At 40.2% G+C, this 23,923-nt stretch overlaps 1 protein-coding gene across 3 annotated transcripts in view; it reads right to left on the reverse strand.

Annotated features, from left to right (window-relative positions):
• GRIK4 (glutamate ionotropic receptor kainate type subunit 4) overlaps positions 1-23,923 on the reverse strand; it is a 697,562-nt gene that overhangs the window by 418,903 nt on the left and 254,736 nt on the right. For all 3 annotated transcript variants that reach the window (XM_072612931.1, XM_072612929.1, XM_072612930.1), the window contains one exon: positions 17,551-17,682. In XM_072612931.1, coding sequence (XP_072469032.1) covers positions 17,551-17,632 — 82 coding nt within the window. In that variant the 5' untranslated portion in view covers positions 17,633-17,682. The remainder of the gene's footprint in view (positions 1-17,550; positions 17,683-23,923) is intronic.

Here is a 23,923-nt window from a genome sequence, read left to right on the forward strand (position 1 = left end):
TACAGCCCTAGTCCTCACAGAGCCCCTGAAAATACCAAGCAGAAACCTAGAATTCTGAGGACTCATTTGAGGAATGCCGATGTAGGGAGAAGAACTGGATTTGAGTCCTCCTAGCTTTGTCACTAACTAGCTGTGTGACCTTGGGAAAGTCCCATTATCTCTCTGGGTCTCAGCTTAATCATCCATAGCTTCAATGGTATGTAATCATACTTGCATAAATTAGGATGACAGGAGAAAGTCTATATAAAGTACTTTGCAACCTTAACGGGTCTTATGAATAGAAACTGTCATTGTGTCATTGCTATCCTTCTAGAATGTTGGAATGGCCAAAGAGATCAAAAAACTGTTTTGGGACAAAAGACTCTTGACTTATGAGAAAATGTCACTTTTTCCCAGTCTTAGTTTTCCCCCTCTCTATCCTCCATCATGGCAAGAAATGACCATATAAAGCCAGTTCCAGATCCATGTGATAGAGACTCAGACAATACTCCCTCACCATGCATCTCTCTGAGATCCCCATGTATAATAAATGGCTAGGTTACTAAAACAATCAAATAAATCATTTTTCTTTCCATGACTTCATGACTCAGTGGTCTATTCCAGTGAGGCACCATTTTGTCTGAGGCCAAGTTACCCAGGTATGGGATTCCATCCTGTCTAAGAAGTCCCTATGGAAGTTTATCTGCTTTGGATTTATCAGTCTGTGTGATAATCATATAAAAAAATTGATTGGAATATAATAGATTCTTCTTCATAGGATGGATTTCTCTATATGGTAAAATACTTTTCCCTCCTATGCAAAGCATATTCTTTCCCACATAATATTTCACCTGAAACCCAAGCTCCTAAAAGGGTCTTGTTGTGGTTCATCCTTCCTTCTCAAAGAGGACCCAGTGACATGCATGGTGCAATGGGAAGCCTTCTGGTCTTGCAGTCAGACTATTTGGTCCATAGTTAAAGTTCTTTAACCTTCTAACTGTAAGGCCATGCACAAGTCACTTCACCTTTAGGGATCTCAGTTTCCTCATCTGTAAAATGAGGGGATGGACTAAGTTATGATCCCTTCCAGCTCTTAAGGCTATGGTTCTATCCAAGAGGTATTTTTCAGAGGCAATGGGTCATTTCCTGGTGGCCCATGAAAAATCATACCAGGACCTTGAGCGCCACAGGATTCTGGTCATTTAAGAACATATGGGTGACATGGTTGTCAGAAAGGCATGTCCTAAAAGTTTCCAACACAGACTTGATAGTGTGTCATTTGTTTTCATTGCTGTACCAGGCTAGGTGTCTGCATTTGCCAACACTAGCTTGTCTCAAACTCTAGCTTGCTCTTCTGTTCCAAGATCTGATTTATGCCAATCCCACTTTGTTAACTTGACCTGTTCCTCAGGCTGTCTCTGGCCCTTGCCACTGACTCAGTGTTCTTTTGCTCCCTATATTTGCTGGACTCTTTGGTGTGTGACAGGCCTGTGCATTGTGGGCTGCTCCCATTTTTCTTCTGGTGTACCTTATACCTCCTTTGCAAATAGTGAGTTCATCAGCTGCCCGACTGAACCGCTGCTGCCCTCTGCTGGTCTGAGTAAAAAGCCACAACCTTGAAGAAACCTAGGGTAGCCCTGGTTAACTTCCACTTTACCAGAGCCCTGCCTCAGGACCTAACATTAGGCACTCTGTACTTTTTTGGAGGGAAAGGAGACAGGAATTTCCTGAACCCAATATCACAGAATATTAGAGCTGAAATTACCTTCCATTTACCCTGTGTATGTGTATTGTTTGCACATTGTTTCTTCCATTTGAATGTGAGCTCCCTTGGCAGGGCGGGGCAGGGACTAGTTTTACCATTTTTTAATCAACACTTAGCACAATTCCTGGTACTTAATAAGCACCGAACACATGCTTGCTGATTGACTGACTAAAAGGAACCTTAGAGCTCACAGCACGGCCACTTGGTGAGCTAATAAGAGAGCTGCAGACACAGAGTGAGAAGACCTGAGTTTGAAAACTGGCTGTCATTTATTAGCTGTTTGACTGTAAGGAAGTCCCTTCATTACTTTGAACCTCAGTTTTCCCATACGTACAATGGGGACAACCACAACAACTTGTACTGAACATCACAAACCCTCCTCACACGGTTATTATGAAGAAAGGTTTGCAAACTGGACCGGGCTCCAGAAACAGGAGTTGCTGTTGCTGTTACCATTACTATTACACAATGACAGATCATCAAATCGACTTCATACCTGAGCATGTGACTTTCCGGCTTCTACTTGAAGAGGCTACTTATCTTGCCCCAATCTCTCTGCTGATGTCTGATCTTGCATCTCCAGCTGCCTTGCAGACTTCTCAAACTGAATGTCCAGGAGACATCATAAACTCAGCACATCCAAAATGAAACTCATCTTTCCCCCTAAAACCCTGCCCCCACCTACCTTCCCTATTATTTTATAGGGTAACACCATCCTCCCAGTCCCTCAAGCTCACAGAGTAGGAGTCATTCTGGATTCCACACTATCTCTTGCCTCCACCCCCATATCCACGTTGTAGACAAGGCCTGTTGGTTCCACCTCTGCACCATCTGTCTCTCCAATAAGCTCCCTTCTCTCCTCTGACATTGTCTTCTCTCTAGTGCAGGCCCTCAGTCCCCTCACAGGGGACTACTGCAATTGTATTCTTTAATCCACCTACACTGGCCTTCTTTCTGTTCTGTGAAGAAAACATGCCATCTCTCGGTCCCAAGCAGGCATTCTCTCTGGCTGCTCCCGTGCCTGGAACTTTCTCCCCACTCTGCTCCAAGTACTGGATTACATTAAATGCCAGTTACGATCCCACCCTCTACAGGGAGCCTTCCTTAACCCCTCTTAATTCCAGTGCCTCCCCTTTGTTAATTATTTTCTATTTATCCTATATACAGCTTGCTTTGCCTACATTTCTTTGTAAGTTGTCCCCTCCAATAGATTGTAAACTCCTTGAAAGCAAGAACTGTCTTTCGTCTCTTTTTTCTATTCCCAGCACTTAGTGCAGTGTTTGGTACATTTGGTGCTTAATATTTATCGATTGAAGACATTCAGTGACCCCACTCTGGGGTCAAGGTGATCTAATCCAATCTCTTCATTTTACAGAGGAAGAAACTGAGTTCCAGAGATGTTAAGTGAATTTTCTAATCAAAAGGCATTTATTAAACACCTACTACATGCCAGGAACTGTTCCAGGTGCTAAGGATCCAAAACTGAAACAGTTCTTGCCTCAAGGAACATAGAATTATGGGAGAAATGGTACATATACACATATATGTAAATAGTAAATAGATAGAATTAAATACTAATTAATTTAGGGAGGGAACTAGCAGCCTGGATGGGGGCAGGGAATCTGAAAAGGCCTCTAATAAAAGGCCACAGTGCAAAACCAGGATTAACACTCAAGTCATAGGATCATAGATTTCAAGCTAGGAGGGACCTTACAAGCATCTTTTTAGTCCAACCCCCTCATCTTTACAGATGAGGAAACTGGCCCGAGGTTACATATGGAATAAATTTAAAGGCTGGCTTTGAACTGGCATACTCAGACTCCAAATCCAGTGTTCCTCTTACCATGCCATGTTCATTATATCACTCAGCTGAGTGGTCTGGGAACATTTCCTGGTCTGTTCTACAGAGCTCATCTTTCATAGTTTGGTAGCTGAGTGTGAAATTGTGTTCTCCAGTGTCTTTCCTGATTACTGAATTTCTAGAGCTGCCCTGCACTATCACAGGTTATGAAGGGCTTTAAATGCGAAATAGGAGATTTTATGTTTGATTATTGATCTGATGGGGAGACACTGGAGTGTACTGAGTAAGGGAAAAGATGATATGATCAGATCTTCTCTTAAAGTGAAGATGATCATTTGGTAGCTGAGTGAAGGGTGGACCAGAGTAAGGAGAAGATTTGTGGCAGGAAGAACAAGCACTAGGTTATTTGGGCCTCAGTTTCCTATAAAATGAAGGGGTTGATATAAATAGAAGCTCTCGAAAGTCCCCTCCAACTTTTAATCTTTTAATCCCAAATTCAGACTCAAACAATGACTACCTGGTGGTCAGCTCCCTTCTAGCACGGATGAAGCAACAGCCCCTGGATCTCTGAAGCCCCTTTCAGAGTTAATTTTCCCCTCTGGGATACTGTCTTTGTGACAGTTTGAAAAAATAGTTAAATAAATAAAGGGAGAGATCCACTGGGGGTAATCAACAAATAATTTCAGTCATTTGCTCTCTATTCCATATTCACTGACTAAACTTATTCCATTTAACAATCTTAATTCTTCCAGAGCTCTGGTTTTCCAAATTGACTTCATTGGGGAAACGAACATTCAACCATCATTTTCACATAAAGCTCCATTTATTATAGAAACCCCCACAGCTCCAGGAAGTAGAAAGACAATTCATTAATTTTGTCCTTGGGAGTGTCCCTGTACCTAAAGTCCCTAGCTCCCACTGCTAAGGCCAGTTGGCTATGGGCCTGGATTCAGCTCACCCAGGTCCTACTCAGAGGGAAGCTCATACTGGGTTCCCCTTTGGTATGTCTCTTTAATGGGACTTTTTGCTAAAGCCCCTGGGGATGTTTGCTTTCTTTAACTGTCATCCCTGGGAAAATCCGTGTTCTTTCATCTGTGAGCTGGAAGCTCAAAGTCTCATGTCGTTAGATCCCTGCCACTGGGGGAAATTTATGAGCATTCTTGGCAGCAGCAGCATCCCTTCCCCCTTCCAGCCCTTTCTGGAGTGTCACCTATACACTCCAGACAAAACAGGTGGCATGTCTCACAGCACAAAGTCAGGGCAGGGGATAAAGGAGGCAGGGAGAATAAGGTTCAAGACTTGGCTCTGGTACTTGCTACCAGTGTGACTTTGGCCAAGTCACTAAACATTCATTGACCTCAATTTTCTCACGTGTAAAAAGAAGGGGTTAGATGGACTGGTCCCTGCTAGCTATGATCCCTATGTCACTGAAGCCACAAAGCCCAGGAAATCACCCCTGCACTCATAGTCCTTTACAAACTGAGAAGATTTTGCTTTGATCTTTAGAGGTTTTAAAGAGTCATTCCTTGCTCTGAATAGGCAAGTTTTAGAATAAACCTAAGTGCTAGGTTTTAGAATAAATTGGGGATGGAGACAGGGTGGTGGTGGTACAGAGCTAGCTATAAACAATCAGGGAAGGCTCCAGGAGGACAAGACTTTAAAGCCATGTTTTGAATAGGGCAAAAAGGCATGATTTATTGGAGAAGTGGTGTATCCTACCAGGGATACACCTGTGGAAGTCTATTGATATATACAGTCTACTTAAGAGTTTATTTTTCTTTTGTTTTTGGAAGGAGTGACTAGGCACATTAAGTGCATTTTGATGGGGAAATGTGACAGAAAACACAGAGATGATGATGATGATGATGATGATGATGATGATGATGATGATGATGATGATGATAATGAAGAAGAATTATCACCATCATATTATTTTTTCTTTATTTTTATTTTTCTTTATAGCCATATATGCAATTGGCAATCTCACTCACTCCCATAACTTCAACGATCACTTCCATGCCAAAGACTCCCAATCCTACATCTCCCAATACCTCTCACCTGAGTTAGTCTCATACTTCCAAATGCCTGCTATACATCTCCACCTGGATATTACTCCACCCAATACCTCAAACTCAACCAAACTGAACTCATTTCTGCCCCTAAAGTCTCTTTTCCCACCAAATTCCCTATTTCTGTTGATGGCTCCCAGACACCCAGGCTTGAAGCCTTAGATAAAGAAACTAAATATAAATGAAGAGAGAGAGTAAGACCACTAAGTAAGGGCAGGCTTCATTGAGGACATAGCAGCTGAACTGAAGCCTTGAAGAAGGAGTTTAAATAAGTAGAAATGTGGAGGGAACTGGAGAAGGAAGGACAAATTCCCAAACAATGAGTGGGGAATAAACAGTAAAGGGAGGAGGGAAGTTATATAACAGGGGAGGCAGAATTCCTGCCTAGAATTGTGCTTGTGTTAGACAAATCACGAAAGAAGAGCTTGAATAAAATTGTAGGGGGAGAAGGAGTAAGAAGGAGAGAGAAAAGGGAGAAAATGGAAGAGAAGAAGGGGAAAAGAGGTGGAAAAGAAAAAGAAAAAGATACAGAGACAGATTGAGAAAGAATATTTCCAAAAAGCATGGAGTAATCCAGGAAGGTATATGGAAGGAGGAGGAAATGAAAGTCAGAGAAAGATAATTTAAGTCAGGAAAAGATGAGTTTCATCTGGGAACTAAGGGAGGAATGAGGGGTGGATCTCTCAAGGTCTCTTGACTAGAAAGTCTAGAATGATGGAGGCACATAGTTTAAAAGAATTAGGGGGACTGTGAGAGAGAAGGAAAGAGAGAGAGAAAGAGAGACAGAGACAGAGAGAGAGACAGAGAGAGAGGAAGAGAAAGACAGAGACACAGAGAGAGAGAGATTGACAGATATGTTTGTCCCAAGCCCTCGGTTTCCAAACTTTTACTAGAAGCTTGGAGGAAGTTGATTTCCATGTGACCAAAGGATGATCCAAGTCTTGTGGCACCATATTGGAGGAAGGGGCAATTCTTGTTGGTAGGAATGTGGGACTGCCATCAAGTTGCATCACTGTGGAAGAATCAGAACAGAGACAAAATGCAATAAGGATATAGCAGAGGGAGGAGGTAGAGGGATGTCAGAAGGTACCTGCAGTACAACCTGCAGTGTATCTCAGCTCAGCTTGTTCTAGATGTTTTCAAGTACTAATCAGTTTGGAGAAGCCCTTAAAACACCTGATTGGAGAGAAGCCAAGAAGAAGCCTTGAAACAGCCTGACACTGTTAAGCTCTTCAGTGGACAAAGAAGGAACTGCAGAAGACAGCATGACTTCTAAATGTCTTTTTCCCCATTTGCTGTAAGTCTGGGGTGGGTCTACGTTTGGTTGTCAGTTTCCTCATCAGGAACCCAGCAAGGTGAGGAGAGAGAAAAGAGGCAGCTAAGATTCAGATGGGAACTTGAAGGCTAATAAATAGCTGCCATGATTGCCTCAGAGGGGACACACTGAAGGGGACAAGAGAGGAAAGAATATAGGATGAAGATTCTAGTTCTAGTCCTGGTTCTGACATTAATGAACCTTGGCAAATCACTTTGCTTCCCCGGGTCTGTTTCCTCATTTGAACAGAATGGTGTTTTTAAGTCCTTTTTAAAATCTAACATTCAATAATCTATGAGGGAAAAGGTCACATTCATTCCCAAGAATCCCAAATGTAAAATGGGGGTGCTGTCCATGGTACCAGGCAAGAGAGAAATGAAGGGACCTTCAGCCATGCCAGCTAGCATCTGTGGCTCCTATATACAGAAGCCAGCAAAGCACCTGCTCCACAAAGAGCTAACTTCCTAGGCAAGAAGGCTATTGCATGCAGAGGTAAATCCAAACAGCATGAAGCTGTGCTTTGTGCTTTCTGCTACATTTGCCCATCAGTGTATACTTAATGTGTCTGGCCAGTCCTACCCACCACAAACGAATCAGTAACAATAATTCAATACAATTCTAGGAAGCACACAAACAACGCACAGAGGGGCTATTGGGAAGCCCAGCAGCTGGCTGACATCATCCTGCTGTCCAAATACTCCTAGTCAGCAAAGCCTGGGTCCCTGTAAAACCAAAGTGGAGCGTATGTCTGTTTATTCAAGTTAATGAAACCTAATTTTGACTATATCCCATGTTTAGAGCCATGGGAAAGTTCTAGGAGAATACTTATGGAAATATGGTACACAAGTACATGAAATGCACATGTACACACATAAATACATGTGCATTTCCAATTTATATTGAATTTGGCTTTGTAGTATAGCATATGTTTACTGAGGCAATTGTATTATAGAATTATACAATATAATAGATGAAAGGGAACCTATTTGGTCATCTGGTCCAACCTGTACCTGAATAGAAATCCCCTATAGAACATTACCAAGAAGTGAGCATCCTGAGTCTTCTTGAGGAATTCCATTGATACTACAAACTGAAGCATCCCATTTCACCTTTGGGTAGCTCTAAATGTTATTTTTCCTTATTCTGAGGCAAAACTCTTCCCCTATAGCTTCTCTTCATTAAGTATAATTTTACCCTTCAGGGTCAAGTACAATAGGTCAAACCCTTATTCTGCATGAGATCACTTAAACTACTGGAAGAGAGCTATTATACTTCTCTCTCAACCCATTTTTCTTATCCAGACTAAATATCCCCACTTCCTTTAATTGATCTTTGCATAGCATGTTCTCCAATCTCCTAACCATGCTGCCTACCCTCCTCTGGACTCTTTCTAAACTTGGTATCCAGAACTAAATGTAATGCTCCTAACATGGCCTTACCATGGAATAGTACAGAAAAACTATAATTCCTTTACTCATGGTAGATACTGCTTCACTTAATACAACTTAAGATAACATTAGCTTTGAGAGTTGTTGTGTCACACTGTTGATGTATATTAACATATTTTTTTAGATGTGGGCAGTGCAAGAATTTGTTCTGCATGGCTATGTATATTTGTTCCAAGTTTTGTATTTCTTTTTAATGAGAGGAGAGAGGTAGAAGAAAGAGAAAGTAGATTTTTGTTCATTGAATAAAATAATCTTTTTAAAAAAGATTCATACTAGCTTGTATTCCACTAAAACTCCCCAGGCCTTCTTCATACTAGCTTTTGTCTAACCATGCTTTCCCACTCTGTATTTTTGCAGTTGATTTTTTGAATTTAAGTTTACTGATTTATATTTGCCTTATTAAATTTCACATTTTCACATTTTATATCATCCTAGCTTCTCAAGATGCTTCTGGACCCTGATTAGCTACTTCTGACAGCCTTGCATCATTTGCAAACTTGGTAAGTACAACTTCATTCAAGTACTTGATTTTTAATTTTAAATAAAAAGAGCCAAGAATACCATAGCACCCCAAGGCACTCCTACAGGTCATATGAATCTATTAATCACCATGTTTCTAACAACAGTGATCAAGACAGACCCCTCCATTTCACTAATGCTCAGAACCACAAAAGGCACCAACCACACTTTCAATAGACAATTGATCTACAGAGCAGTCTATTGTACCAGTCTCAGATGAGTGCAGCACAGCATGGGCTATGCCAGCACAGACAGGACTGGAGAAGGCCTCAGGGCACTGGAAAATGCTGCAAATTCCAGATTTCTCAAACCACAAATGTCAAAGACAGCTTCAAAGGTCAGTAAGAAAGCTCTCTCACCTGAGTGAGAGGGGAGCATGGTCTGGCCCCTGCTCCAGACCTAGGGTAGCAGCAGCCACAGCAGCAGTTGCTTCTGTAGCTCTTGGGCTACAGACAGTGGAGGAATTGAGCAGCCGATCTGGGTCACAGTCCTGGCTGGTGGTCCTGGGGTGAGGAGGAGTGCTGGTACAATGGACCTGGGGGCAGCTGTGGATAGGGAATCCTGCTTGCTGTCCCAGGGCAGAAAAGAGTGCTTATGGTTGCTCACAGATAACACCTCTCCTTTGATTATACCACTTTGGAGGAACTGAGAACTTACAGGTCCCTAGAGATATCTCTGAAAACAGCTGCACAAAACCTCTGAAACCCAGGGTAGTAAACCCTGCACTTAACAAAGAGCTCAAAAGTCAAGTAATTGGCTGATAAAATGACCAAAAAGGGGAAAAATAAGACTATGGAAGGTTACTTCCTTGATGAAAATGTATTTTCTTCTGTCCTTTTGGATGAGGAAGAGCAAAGCATACAGCCAGAGGAAGACAAAAGCATACAACTAGAAGAAGACAGCAAGGTTAAGGATTCTACATCCAAAGCCTCCAAAAAAACATGAAACTGTCTCAGGCCATAGAAGAGCTCAAATAGGATTTTCAAAATCAATTAAGAGAAGTAGAGGAAAAATTGGGAAAAGAAATGAGAGCAATGCAAGAAAATCATGAAAAATGAGTCAACAGCTTGCTAAAGGAGACCCAAAGAATGCTGGAGAAAATAACACCTTTAAAAATAGACTAACCCAAATGGCAAAAGAGGTTCAAGAAGCCAATGAGGAGAAGAATGCCTTAAAAAGCAGAACTGGCCAAATGGAAAAACAGATCCTAAAACTCAATGAAGAAAATAGTTCTTTAAAAATTAGAATGGAGCAGATGAAAGCTAATGACATTGTGAAAAATGAATTAATTATAAAACAAAACTAAAAGAATGAAAAAATAGCAGACAATGTTAAATACCTTAATGGAGAAACAATTTACCTGGAAAATAGATCCAGGAGAGATAATTTAAAAATTATTGGTCTACCTAAAAACCATGATCAAAAAAAAGCCTAGATAGTATCTTCCAAGAACTATGAAGGAAAACTACCCTGATATTCTAGAACCAGAGGGTAAAATAGTCTCCTGAAAGAGACCCCAAAAGAAACACTCCTAGGAATATTGTAGTCAAATTCCAGAGTTCCCAGGTCAAGGAGAAAATATTACAAGCAGCCATAAAGAAATAATTCAAGTACTATGGAAGCACAATAGGATAACACAGGATTAAGAAGCTTCTACACTAAGGGACTGAAGGGCTTGGAATATGATATCCCAGAGGTCAAAGGAGATAGGATTAAAACTAAGAATCACCTACCCAACAAAACTGAATATAATACTGGGGGAGGGGATGGAATTTCAACGAAACAGAGGATTTCCAAGCATTCTTGTTGAAAAGACCAGAGCTGAATAGAAAATTTACTTTCACATACAAAAATTAAGAGAAACATGAAAAGGTAAACAGGAAAAAGAAGTCATAAGAAACTCACTGAAGCTAAACTGTTTACATTCTTACATGAAAAGATGATATTTATAACTCATGAGATTTTTCTCAGCATTAGGGTAGTGAGAGAGCCTACACACACCTACGTACATATATACTTGTATGTATTTGTATATATACACACATATGCATGTACATATGTGTATATACATATATGTATGTATATGTATGTTTGTATGTGTATATGTGTATATTATATATGTGTATGTATATATGCAGGTATGTACGTATGTGTGAATGTATATGAATGTGTGTGTGTGTGTATATACATATATGTATATGGAGAGACAGAGACAGAGAGAGAAAGAGGGCACAGGGTGAGCTGAATATGAAGGGAGAATACCTAAAAATTAGAATGCACTGTTGAGAGGATTGTACAGTGAGAAAGAGAAAAGGAGAGGTAAAATATGGCAAATCATCTCACATAAAAGAGAAAAGGAAGAACTTTTACAATGGAGGAGAAGAGGGAGGAGATGAGAGGGAATAAGCAAGCCTTACTTTCATGGGATTTGGCTTAACAAGGGAATAACACACACTCAATTGAGTATGGAAATCTATTTTACCTTGCAGGAAGGTGGGGGGGGGGCACAGATAAGAGAGGGAAAATAATGGACAGGACAGCAAATTGGGGAAAGGGATAATCAGAAGCAAATACTATTATGGGGGCACAGGTGAAGGGAGAGAATGGGATAAAAGGAGGGCAGGACAGAGGGAAATGTGGTTAGTCTTTTATAACATTACTATACATACATACATATGTATGACCTATATCAAATTGCTTGCTTTCTCAATAAGAAAGGGTGGGAAGAGGGGAAGAAAGAGAATATGGAACTCAAAGTTTTAAAAATGAATGTTGAAAACTGGTTTTGCATGCAACTGGGAAATAAGATATACAGGCAATGGGATATAGAAATCTATTTTGCCCTACAGGAAAACAGAGGGGATGGGGATGGGAGAAGGGGGTGATAGAAGGGAAGACAGACTGGGGAAAGGGGTGATGGGGTGCATGCTGTACTGGGGTGGGAGTGGGGACAGATGGGGAGAAAATTTGAAATTCAAATTTTTATGGAAGTGAATACTAAATACTGAAAAATAAATAAATTATATATTTAAAAATAAAATAATAATAATAAAAAGAAGCTCCAGCCCATAGTTCTCCGGTTTGCCTACAAAGATATAAGGAAAAACTTTACCAAATATTTTGCTGAAATTCAGATACAAAGTCCATAAAATTCCCCTCATCTACTGCTCAAGTAACCCTATCAAAAGAGGAAATGAGGTTAGTATGGCATTACTTGAGCTTGATGATATGATAATTAATAGTGATCACCACTTCCTTTTCTAAAGTCTCATATGCTATCTCGTTAATAATTGATTATACAGTTTTCTAGGAGTCAAGGTTAAGTTTATCAGCCCCATGTTAGAATAACTAACTTAGTGAAAATTATGCCATTTTCCCATATATAGTCCTGAGGTACCCTTTTCTTTAAACGTCCTTTAGATTTGGAGTCAGAATATGGGGATCTGAGTCTCAACTACACCACTTCTTAACTATGGACTTTTAGGCAAGTCACTTCACTTCTCTGGAGTTTCTGTTTCCTTCGCCTTCAAATAGAGATAATAATGCTTAAGCTACCATCTCATATGGTTGTAAAACTCAAATATTATGAAATCTGGAAAGCACTTTGTAAACCATAAAGTATTATATTCATGTTAGCTATTACCATTATTTATGTAGCCAGTGGCTCCTTGGAGTGCAATGCCAGGCCAGCTTGTGTAACTCTTTTCCCAACTCTCTTCCCCAGGGGAGTGAAAGAGGCTCACTGTTCTTGCATAGAGGACTGGGAAGAAGGCTTCCTAGCAAAACTAAGCCGAGTCATTCTTGCCCTCTTCTGGGTGAGATGCCTATAGATATCTTTATTCTTCTCACCAAAAAGAAGACATAGTGATCAGGAGTGCATGAGTGAAGACTATAGCACATAGGACAAGCTAAGCCAGCCTGCATGGAAGATGCCATAAGCAGGAGTCAAATAGAGAGAGGTAGACTGCAGACTGGACATTTGGAGACAGGAGAGGGGAAACAAGTAATCCTTTGCAAAGACTTGGACCTTTACTTAAGTTTTCAACTCCAGGATCATACCTGAGTGTCCTCCATCTATGTCCTGAATTTGGAAGAGCTTAAATCCTAAATTATAATGATGGGTGACGTAGAAGGATACTGTACTTGTTAGGGTATGGGATAATACTACTGTTACTGCTTTAATATTGATTTCTATCTCAATGAAATGCTACTCCAAGTATGATAAGCATCTAAAGAGAAAAAAAGAAACATTTATTAAGAACTTACTAGGTGCCAGGCACTGATAAATGCCATGGATAGAAATGCAAGACAGTTTCCGATATCAAGGAACTTACATTTAAATGGGTAAAGACAACACATGAAGAGAAGTTAGAAAAGGTAGGGATAGGGATGAATGCTAGCACACTAGGATATGCTGTGGTGACTACCAGAAAATGGCATGGAGGTCTTGTTCTGGTGAGGAAATTCTCAAAGCCCAGCAGCCCAGTGTCACTGTCCAAGGTTCTGAAGGATGAGGAGAGGAAGGGACATAAGGACTGGCTGAAGTGCAGTTGGCATGGTGTGGAAATGGCCAGGAAGAGGCCTGAAGGCCTGGTTAAAGACAAAAACCAAACAATATGTCCAGAACACAGGGTATCATCTTTTACCTAAACTTATCCTGTCTCCACATTTTCCTATTTCTATTAAGGGTACCATCATCCTGTCTAGGCAATTAAATTTAACATCTTGGAGTAATCTTCACTTTCTCACTCTTTCTCACCCACTATATTCAACCAACAGCCATATCTTGTCAGTTCTATCTCCATACCATCTCCCATCTCTATTTCTCACTCTCTACTGACAGCCATCACCCTGGTTTATGCCTTCATCACATCTCACCTAAACTACAAAGGCTACTGTGAAAACTTTTAATTGGTCTCTTTGCTTCCCTTCTTTCCCCTTTCCAATTCTTCCTTCATGCAGCCACTAAAAATAATGTTTGATCAGTTTGACCATGTCACTCCCCTCCTCAAAAACCTTCAATGGCTCCCTATTGCTTCTAGGTTAAAATACAAATATTTCCATCTGGCTTTTAGAGCTCTCCAAGATATGACTCCTACCTACTAATTCTAGCTTTATTTCATACTAATCCCTTTCATGAATTCTACATTCCAGTCAAACTTAAACATTCCCCTAATTCAAAGTGATTTTCTTGGTCTAACCATGTCATCTTCCTATTCAATAAACCCCAGTGACTCCCTGTCATCTCCATGATCAAATATAAAAATCCTGGTTGGCTTTTAGAGCCTGTCAGAACCTAGTCCTTTTCTACCTTTCCAGTCTTCTTACACCCTACTCCCCTCCATATATTTCAATGATCCACTGATACTGGCCTCCTTGCTGCTCCCCAGAAAAGATTCTCCATCTCCCAACTCCTAGCATTTTCACTGGCTGTCCCCAATGTCTAGATTCCTCTGCTTTCTCATCTCCACCTCCCAGTTTTCTTCAAATCTTAGCTAGTCTTATCTTCTTCAAAAAGTCTTTCCCAGTTCTTATCAATCCTAATCCCTTCCCTCTGAGGCTATGTCCAACTTATCCTGTCTATATCTTGTTTGTACATAGTTACTTGCATGTTATCTCCCCTATTAGTCTATGAGCTCCTCAAAAGCACCAATTTTGCCTATCTTTGTATCCCTAGAGCTTAGCACAGAAATCTGGCATATAGAAGGTGCTTAATACATGCTTGTTGAATGAATGACTTCAGTTCGAATTCCACCTCAGACACTTACTACCTGTGTAATTTTAAGTAAATCACTTCATCTCTGTCTACCCTAGTTTTCTCATATGTAAAATGGGAATAACAACAGCACCTATCTCCCAGGGTTGTTGTGAGGATACAGTGAGATAATACTTGTAAAGCACTTTACAAACTTTAAAGTGCTATGTAAGTGTTAGCTACTATTGCTGCTACTATTACTACTACTATTACTATTTCTACTACTACTAACTACTACTGATACCACCACCACCACTACCACTACTACTAACTGCTACTATTACTGCTACTATTACTACTACTACTGCTATGATTCAGGGCTTCAAGCCCTTCATTCAACTGTATCTGTACAATACCAGGTGGCTAAATGAACTTTGCTAGCCAAAATCACTTTAAGTGATAGAGGGGCTTGAGGGATAGAGAGTATTAGTGTCCCAGACTATCACTCACAGTGGACAAAGAAGTATCAGAATGATATCAAAGGATATATATAGAAGATGGAGCATTGAAAGAAGCTGATGTATTAGTGGAAACTTGGGAGATTTATGTGAATGATTCCATAGGCATAAATAAAATTATCCTCTCTTACCCAAAACTATGCAACCTGGATTTGGGAGGAGAACTGAATAGATTATTTGGTTATATCTCCTACTTCATGCTTCTTATGAATGAAAAACAGCATCCACATTCCTGGATAATGGGCACAGTCATCTCTTTGCAAACATTCACATTTTCAAGACAAGATAAGACAAGGTAATCTGGGGGACAATTCAACAGGATGGCTAGTTATCTCTAGAATTTCTGGGCCTTTTTTCCAGTCTTGGTTTGACTACTCTCCATTAAGAGGGCTGAGGGGAGGGCAGACATCCTCAAAATACAAAGTGTCTGTGGGGGGAGGGGTGTTCAGTATAACTTGAGAAAAAGCATTGAGTCAGCCTCTCCCCAATCTTCTTAGCAGCCACAGAAAGAATGATGCCACTGATTGCTATTCAGGTCCATCTGTGTAGAAGGTTACCTTCTGTTAAGCACATCCACATGTGTTTTCTTGACCTACTTCTCTTCTGTGCTGGCCCCACAATTCTACTCTGCTCCCCTCTGGGCCTGGGTAATTAGTGCCTCTCCCTCTGGAATGAGAAGAATCTTTTTTTTTTTAAAGCTCCTGTCTCCCAAAATAGCCAAGGAGAGAATAAAACTGATCTTCATATAGAAACCTTGTTTGTGAGGTCTTTCTTTCCTAGATTGATTACCTGTCCCAATAGGATACTAGACCTATTTGGACATATCACCCAGAAGACCCTTAGTCAGTGTGAAGAATGAATGCCTGGACCTAAACCCCAGGAATGTTGGCCAAATGCTACCCAGAGAGGCAGAGGTGGCTAGGGAATGTGTTCTCTGTTGTAGCAGTAAAAGAAGTGCCAGTTCCATTTATTGCCTACTTCCTGGAAGGCAAGCATCAGGGAAGTCAGGACACTTGAGCATGGCAATTTGTAGCTGAATCCCTTTCCGCTTCACATTAGCGACAAATAGAAATTGATGGGTTACTGCTTCATCTGTTCATTTAGAGGTGGGGGGAGAAAAACCTCAGAGCAAATGCTGAATAACTGTAGGCATCTTATAAATTAAGCATCTTAAGGATATGAAGCATTTTGCATTGCTGCTAAACAGAATTAAATTAGATTTTGAAGTTTCAGTCAAAATGAATGGAGGACAAGGGTGTGGGAAGGAAGCTATGGGATGATTTGATTTCTGTCTTTCCTTATTATTATTATTATTTTTTGAAAGCATGTAGAGTTATAACCAAAGAGCAGCAAAAGAAAATGGAGAGTACTGGAGAGGAAGTAAACAGGTCACTTGTCCAAGTTTCTTAGTTGGCGAAGCTGTCAGCACAAATTTTCAGAGAAGCCATACTTTCAGGTAAGGAAAGCAGGCCCAACCTCTTTCCACACTTGCTTCTGACACATGTGCCTTGGCATCTCTTGTAGCAGGGATAGCAGTGCCAAAGATCTTACTCTCCCATCTACCCTGACCCCTCCTGGAGGTAGCCTGAATGACACCAGAAAGTCGAGGAGGGAAATAAGTGCTTCTGGATAAACATCAGTGGGGGTTTCTGCTGACCCAGATAGTTATATCATTATGCCCTCAGAAATCAATTGAAGACCAGGAGCTGAAACATCATGATTACCACCACCACCACCCACAATCATCCCTTTTTATTGAGCAAAATCACTCTCTCCGCCTTTCCCACAAAACCCCACAAAGCCATCTCTCCTATATCATTCAAATGTCTTTGGAAATTCTACCTCCATCACAAAATGTTCCTGGATTCGTCAAAAGACAGGTGGCTTCATCCATCAATCCCAACCCTAGTTGGACTTGTTGAATCTCCAATGACTACCCCCTTTGTTCTCTATCTCAAATACACCCTTAATACGTCAGTGACTTTAATGGCTAGTTTCAGAATAGAAATAATTTGCTCTCTTCAGTTTTGTTCTAATTAATGCTGCCCATTCCTGGACAGCCCTTGATGGATATTCCTTAAATGTCAAACCCTGGGCTTAACACTTCAGGGCAAAGAGGAACAAGCCAGCTGTCCCTGGTCTTACAGGAGCTGGCAACTTGACATCGATCTGTTCTAGATGATGAGCTCCATCAGGGCAGGGGTCAGACCTAGCAAACTCACTCCGAACAATGTCTAACATGGCGCCAAAGGGCAGTGAGAGCTACCAAGTTGCTGTTCACAGGTACTCTGGGCATACCACTGGGCCTTTTTATGTCTTATATCCTCCCCTGATAAGGTCCATGCTGCCTCAATCTTCTTCATACTTTGCTCTTAATGGACATCACATTCCCTTTACCCCTCCTTTTCCCTGTCCCCCAGAGAAACTTGAATAAAGCTTACCAATCCTCAGAGCATGAGGGCTGCTGGCGACTGTCATGAGCCATACCAGAAGGAGCACCAGAGGCGCCAAGACCCGGGGCATCTTCTATGAATCCTCATGGAGCCCTCAACTGGTCTGGGCATGACATAACTCTGCAAGAGAGGGAGAGATGGGAGTAAAGGCAGTTAGGTGGTGCAGTGGATATAATTCTGGACTTGAGGGCCAGGAAGACTGAAATTCAAATCTTGCCTCAGCTACGAACTGGTTTTGAGACTCTGGGCAAATCATTTAAACTCTCTCTGCCTCAGTTTTCTCATCTGTATAAGGTAGATGATAGTAGCACACACCTCAAAGTTGTAAAGACCAGTGAGAACATATGGCAAAGTCCTTTGCAAAACTTAAATTGGTGGCTTTATTATTATTCTCATTATTACTACCATTGCTATTATTGTCACTCCTAGGGTGACCCCACTCCATCTCAGCTCCAGTTCATAGGCTATGTAACAAAAAATGGAAAGAGTCCTGGACCAAGAGTCAACAGATCTGAGTTCTCCTTCTGTCATTAACTTCATGCGGAATCTTGAACAAGTCACTCCCCTTCTCAGTGTCTTGGTTTCCTCCTCTGTAGGATGGAGGGAGGAGTAGTGTTGGAAAGAGGTGATCTCAAAAGTTCTTTATGACTATAAAAGTCTGTAATTCTAAAGAATCTCAACAGTCTCATTCCAGGGGCATTTCTAAAGGGCAACTCACCTGCTAACCTATTCCCAGGTAAAGCCACTTAGGATCTAATTGTGCCCCAAATCAAAGCTTCTAGCTGTCTGGACCCAGATGAAGACAAACAGGGCTGGTCCAAAGCAAAGTTGTGAGTTCAGGGTATTCCTTTTCTGTCCCACATCCATAAGGTACCAAGAGGTACCGATAGGTACCTTAGGCTGTGTAACGTGGAATGGAAAGAACATTGGCAATTATAAGCAAATTAAAGGAGCATGGAATATTTTACTTGTCAAATTTATGGATAAGAGAAGAATTTATGAGCAAAGAAGAGATAGAGATCATTATGAGATATGAAATGGATAATTTTCATTACATCAAATTAAAAAGGTTTTGCACAAACAAAACCAATGCAGCCAAAATTAGAAGGAAAGCAAAAAACTGGGGGCAAATGTTTATAGCAAGTTTCTCTGATAAAGGCTTCATTTCTCAAATATATAGAGTGCCAAGTCAAATGTATAAGAATACGAACCATTCTTCAATTGATAAATGATCAAAGGAGATGAACAGTCAGTTTTTAGATGAATAAATCAAAGCTATCTATAATTATATAAAAATGCTCTAAATCACTATTAATAAAAATTGCAAATTAAAATAACTCTGAGGTACCATCTTATTATACCTATCGGATTGGCTAATCTAACAGAAAAGGAAAATGACAAATGTTGGAGGGGATGTAGAAAAATAGGGATACTAATGCATTGTTGGCAGAGTTATGAAGTGATCTAACTATTCTGGAGAGCAATTCAGAACTAAGCTCAAAGAACCACAAAACTATGCATATTCCTTGATCCAGAATTATCACTACTAGGCCTACACCCCAAAGAGATCAAAGAAAAAGAAAAAGGACCTGTGTGTATAAACATATTTATAGCAGCTCTTTTTGTAGTCTCAAAGAATTAGGAACTGAGGGAATGACTGAACAAGGCTGTGGATTATAATTGTTATGAAATATTATTATACCATAAGAAATAATGAGCAGGATGCTTTCGGAAAAACCTGGGAAGACGTACATAAATTGATGCTAAGTGAAGTGAGAAGAACCAGGAAAACATAAAACATTAACACAATATTGTACTATGAATCACTTAGCTATTTTCAACAATACAACGATCTAAAACAATTCCAAAGGACTTCTGATGAAAAAAAATGCTCTCCGCTTCCAGAGAAAGAACTGATAGCTTGTAAATGAAGACTGAGCCATATTTATTCAAAATTTTCCTTATTCTTTTTTTGGTCCACGTTTTCTTTTGCAACATGGCTAATATGGAAATGTTTTGCATGACTACACATGTATAATTTATATCAAATTGCTTGCCTTCTCAAGGAAGAGGGAGGGAGCTCATTTAAAACTCAAAATTTTAAAAAATGTTTGCAAGTAATTGAGAAAAATAAAATTAAAATTAAATGAAGGAAACAAAATTAAGAACATTAATAACAAGAAGAAACTCTAGGGAAATATGTCCCCATGGGCAAGAATGCTGATTACAAGGAGTTCCTTGAGAAGCACCTGCTCAACTTGCTTATGCTTGTTCCTGGAACATCCCAATCACAGTTCAGATCCTGGGTTCTGTCAGTCATGTATTGCTCTACTTTTTGTTTCCCTCTTCCAGCATCATACAACCCCCATTTCATCTTTTAACCCTGTACCACCCCCAATTTATTCTTTATCTTCTTAACACAGTTGTAAGATGGGCCAGCCATTCTCCACCTTGTTGGAGAACATGACTATGAGATGTGCTTCTCAGTTCATGGTATGTCTATGGTCCATGACAGTTCTCCTCTTTCATAAACAAGTAATAAAAATGTCTTGGCAAAGGCAGGAAGATACACGGCATGGAATTAATCCTTTGAAACTGTCTTTACACCTTAGGAAAGTTCCCTGTTCCCCTAGGTTGGACAAGCTGAAGCAGTCCAGTTGTAAGAGGTCTATTCCCACTTGCTATTGGGGTGGATGAAAGTATTCCACATTCCTAGTTACTTCAATAGTTATGAGACCTGAAACCTACTCTCTTCAGACCCTCCACTGGACATAATATGTGTTTAATATAGTTTTGCTGAATAAGTTAATTATTTACTTATTCATTTGAATAAATGATAAATTTACGTGTAAGGGGTAAAAGGTGGAATATGGAAAGAGCACTGCATTTGGAGTCATAATGCCTGGGTTCAAATCCCACTTCTACATCCCAGTTTCATTAATTATCATTTGAGAGGGTTGGATTAGATGGCCCCTCCCAGAGAAGTGCTGGGCTATACTTGAAAATACACTGAACCTTAAATCATGAAAACTGTGTTTAAATTTTCATGTGGGCAGTTACTAGGTGCATCAATCTAAGCAAATTATGCTCATTTGCCTCAGTTTCCCCATCTATAAATTAGGAATAATTGCATTTGTACTCACAGGGTAGGGAAATTCTATTAGATAGTGTTGTAATTATCATTACACTTGTTATTATTGTACTTGAGTACATCTAGCCTCCTCCCCCAAAGTCCCCAGATGCTGACAAAGTCTGTCCTCACTGTCCTTCCGGGCTCAGAATCTCTACAATCTCCATCTGTGCAACATCCTGGGCAGAAAAGCAGACATTAGGTGAATATAATATCATAATATTCAAAAACCCCTAGAGAACATGGGGGATCTACATAAGGAATACTGCAGGACATCATGGGAGGCCAGCAGAGCCTAGCTGTTTGGCAGGTCAACCCTAAAGCACCGTCTCCTGGAATGTTAGAGACACAGAGACTCCCAGAGTTGGATAGGACACCACTGGACATTCAATCGAAACCATAAGTGTACAAGAATTCCTTTTACAACATACCCAAAACCTGGCATCCAGACTTTGCAGAACTACAGTGAGGGACAACTAACCATTCCACTTTGGATACCAGTATCTCTGTTAGGAAGTTTTTCCGTACATCCACAGTTCTCAAACTTTGTGTCATGGCACCTACTGTGCCCCAGCAGACTTGCAGAAGTGCGGCAGGAATTTTAAATTTTCAAGGGGAAAACAGTGGCTATTATGTTGTTAGAATGCAAATACTTATCGAGTTGTTTACTCCTAACTACTTAATAGATGGAATTGTTTGGCCTTTTCTTTCTGATCTAGGGACACAGTGAAAAAATTGCTAAGACAGTAAGGGCACCTTGAACAGAGAAAGTTTGGGAACCTCTGCCTTATAGTAATCGAGCCTAAATCTGCTTTTTTGTGACTTCTATCCATTACTCCTATTTCTACCTTTTGGAGCCAACCAGACTCAGTTAGATCCATCTTCCAAGTGACAGCTCTTCAAATCCTTGAAGACAGCTATTATGTTCTCTCCTCCCCTCCCTCAACCATGTCTTCTCTTCTGCAGGTTAAACATACTCAATTTAGCCATCTTTATACAGCACAAACTTGAGGCCTAGAGCATCCTGGTTCCTGCCTCCCCCACCCCCTACTGGGTTTGGAGGGGAGGCGGGTGGAGAGGGAGGGTGAGAGAGAGTGAAAGGGATTGAGACGTTCAGAGTATCAAGGGAAACTGTCACATTGATGCAGATTATAGCTCCTGGAGCACTGACAAAGAGAAGAAAAAAGCCCTGTAAAAACTCGGCCTGGTTGTATAAAAGTAACACTAATTACAATCATTTAAGCCAACTACTTGCCGTTCACGCCTAATCACCATGCAGCACAGTGAGGATTATGCACACCCTTAAATATGTGTTAGATTAACTTTGTTGTAAGTTTTAATTTCAGCACTAAACTCTGGTCATGCCTATTCAGGCTTGCCTGCTCATAACTATAAAAAATTAAAAGGAACATTGTCTGGGAGCCAGGGTTCTCAAATCTCCATTGCGTGACTGAGACAAGATGATCTATCTCTTTGGGCCTCGATTTTCCCAACATTAAACGTGAATCATGATTCTCCTTCCCATCCTTGGAATCATCATGAAGAGTGGAAAAAAGCATGTGCCACAATAAACTCAGTCTGAATATAAAATGTCATCTCATTAAAAAAATAGAAGAGAATGAGATAAGGTGGTATGGCTCGAGGGAGAATTCTTAACTAAACATGGGGTAGAGGAGGTCATAAAAGACATAATAGACCATTTTGATTACAATAAAATTTAAAAGTGCGTGTACAAACAACATAAATGAAGACAAACAAAGAAGAGAAACAAGGGAATGGGAAAATATCTGACAAATCTCTGTGTCTAATAAAAGTTTGATATCCAAGAGACAGATAGATGATAGATACGTAGAAAGATAGATAGATGGATGGATGGATGGATGGATGGATGGATGGATGGATAGATAGATAGATCGATAGATAGGAAGGATAGAAATACACAGATAGAGACAGGTATATATATATATATATCTCTATGTGGAATTCAGGCAAATATATAACAAAAACCAAATGCCATAATAGATATGTTCGAAGGATATAAAAAAAAATGAGGGGCAGCTAGATGGTGCTCTGAATAGGAAACCAGTCCTGGAGTCAGGAGGACCTGAATTCAAATCAGACTTCAGACATTTACTAGCTGTGTGACCTTGGGCAAGTCACTTAACCTCAACTGCTTTCAAAAAAAATTAAGAGTTCCAACTACAAGTGATCATTTAAAAAGCTCTCAAAATCACTATAAGTAAGAAAAATTCAATTTAAACATTCTGAGGTCTCACCTCACACTTTGAAAATTGTCAAAGATGACATGAAATAAGAAAAGGGAACATCAGAAGTACTGCAGGAAGACAGGTATGCTAACACTTAGCTGTGTTAGCTATGAATTGGGCCAACCAGTCTGAATATTAAGAGCAATGAAATAAAGCAACTGAACTTTATCCACAACCTTTAACACAGGGATTCTGCTATTGATCATATACTCCAAGAAGGCCAAAGAAAGAAAGAAAAGTCCAATATATACCTTGAAAGGTACTCTAAGAACTACAAACAAAGTAAACATTCCCACAGTTGGGGACTAACCAAAAAAAACTATGGTATAGGACTATAATGCAATATTATTGTCCCATTAGAAATGAAGAATAGGAGGAATTTAGAGAATCATGGGGAGATTTAAATGAACTGATGGAGAGCGAAAGAAAGACAACCTAACAAGCAACTGCAACAACAAATGAAAATATCACTTGAAGACAGCTGCTAAGTAAGTGGAAAACCAGTGAGGATTCCCAGAACAGATGAGAAAATGACCTCCCTTCTTATGGGAAAGGGATGGCAGCATATTAGAATGTTGCATTTACATATTACCAAACACATTCATTGTAAGCGATTTTTGCTTTAACCATTTTGATTGTTTTTCTATGCAATAAGGGAGGGTTCCATCTAAAAGAGGGATAGAGAAGTGCCAGAAATTACATGGTATAAAAACATAGTATAAAGGCCAAAAGTACCAAAAGAACATTTTAAAAAGTAGAACCATAAAAGTTCTTTTTTAATAGAAAGATGAGGCTACTGGACAGGTCTCCATTTCCTCATCTGTCAAATGGGGAGATTGGACAAGATGATACGAAAAGTCCATTCTAGGTGTAGAAGCCTATAATCCTACCTTCTGTGTGATTCAGGGCATCATTATTAAATATTACCATTAATGTTCAGATTAATCCAAGCAAAACCTGGGCA

This window comes from Notamacropus eugenii, chromosome 5, assembly GCF_028372415.1.
Source record: "Notamacropus eugenii isolate mMacEug1 chromosome 5, mMacEug1.pri_v2, whole genome shotgun sequence".
NCBI lineage: Eukaryota > Metazoa > Chordata > Mammalia > Diprotodontia > Macropodidae > Notamacropus > Notamacropus eugenii.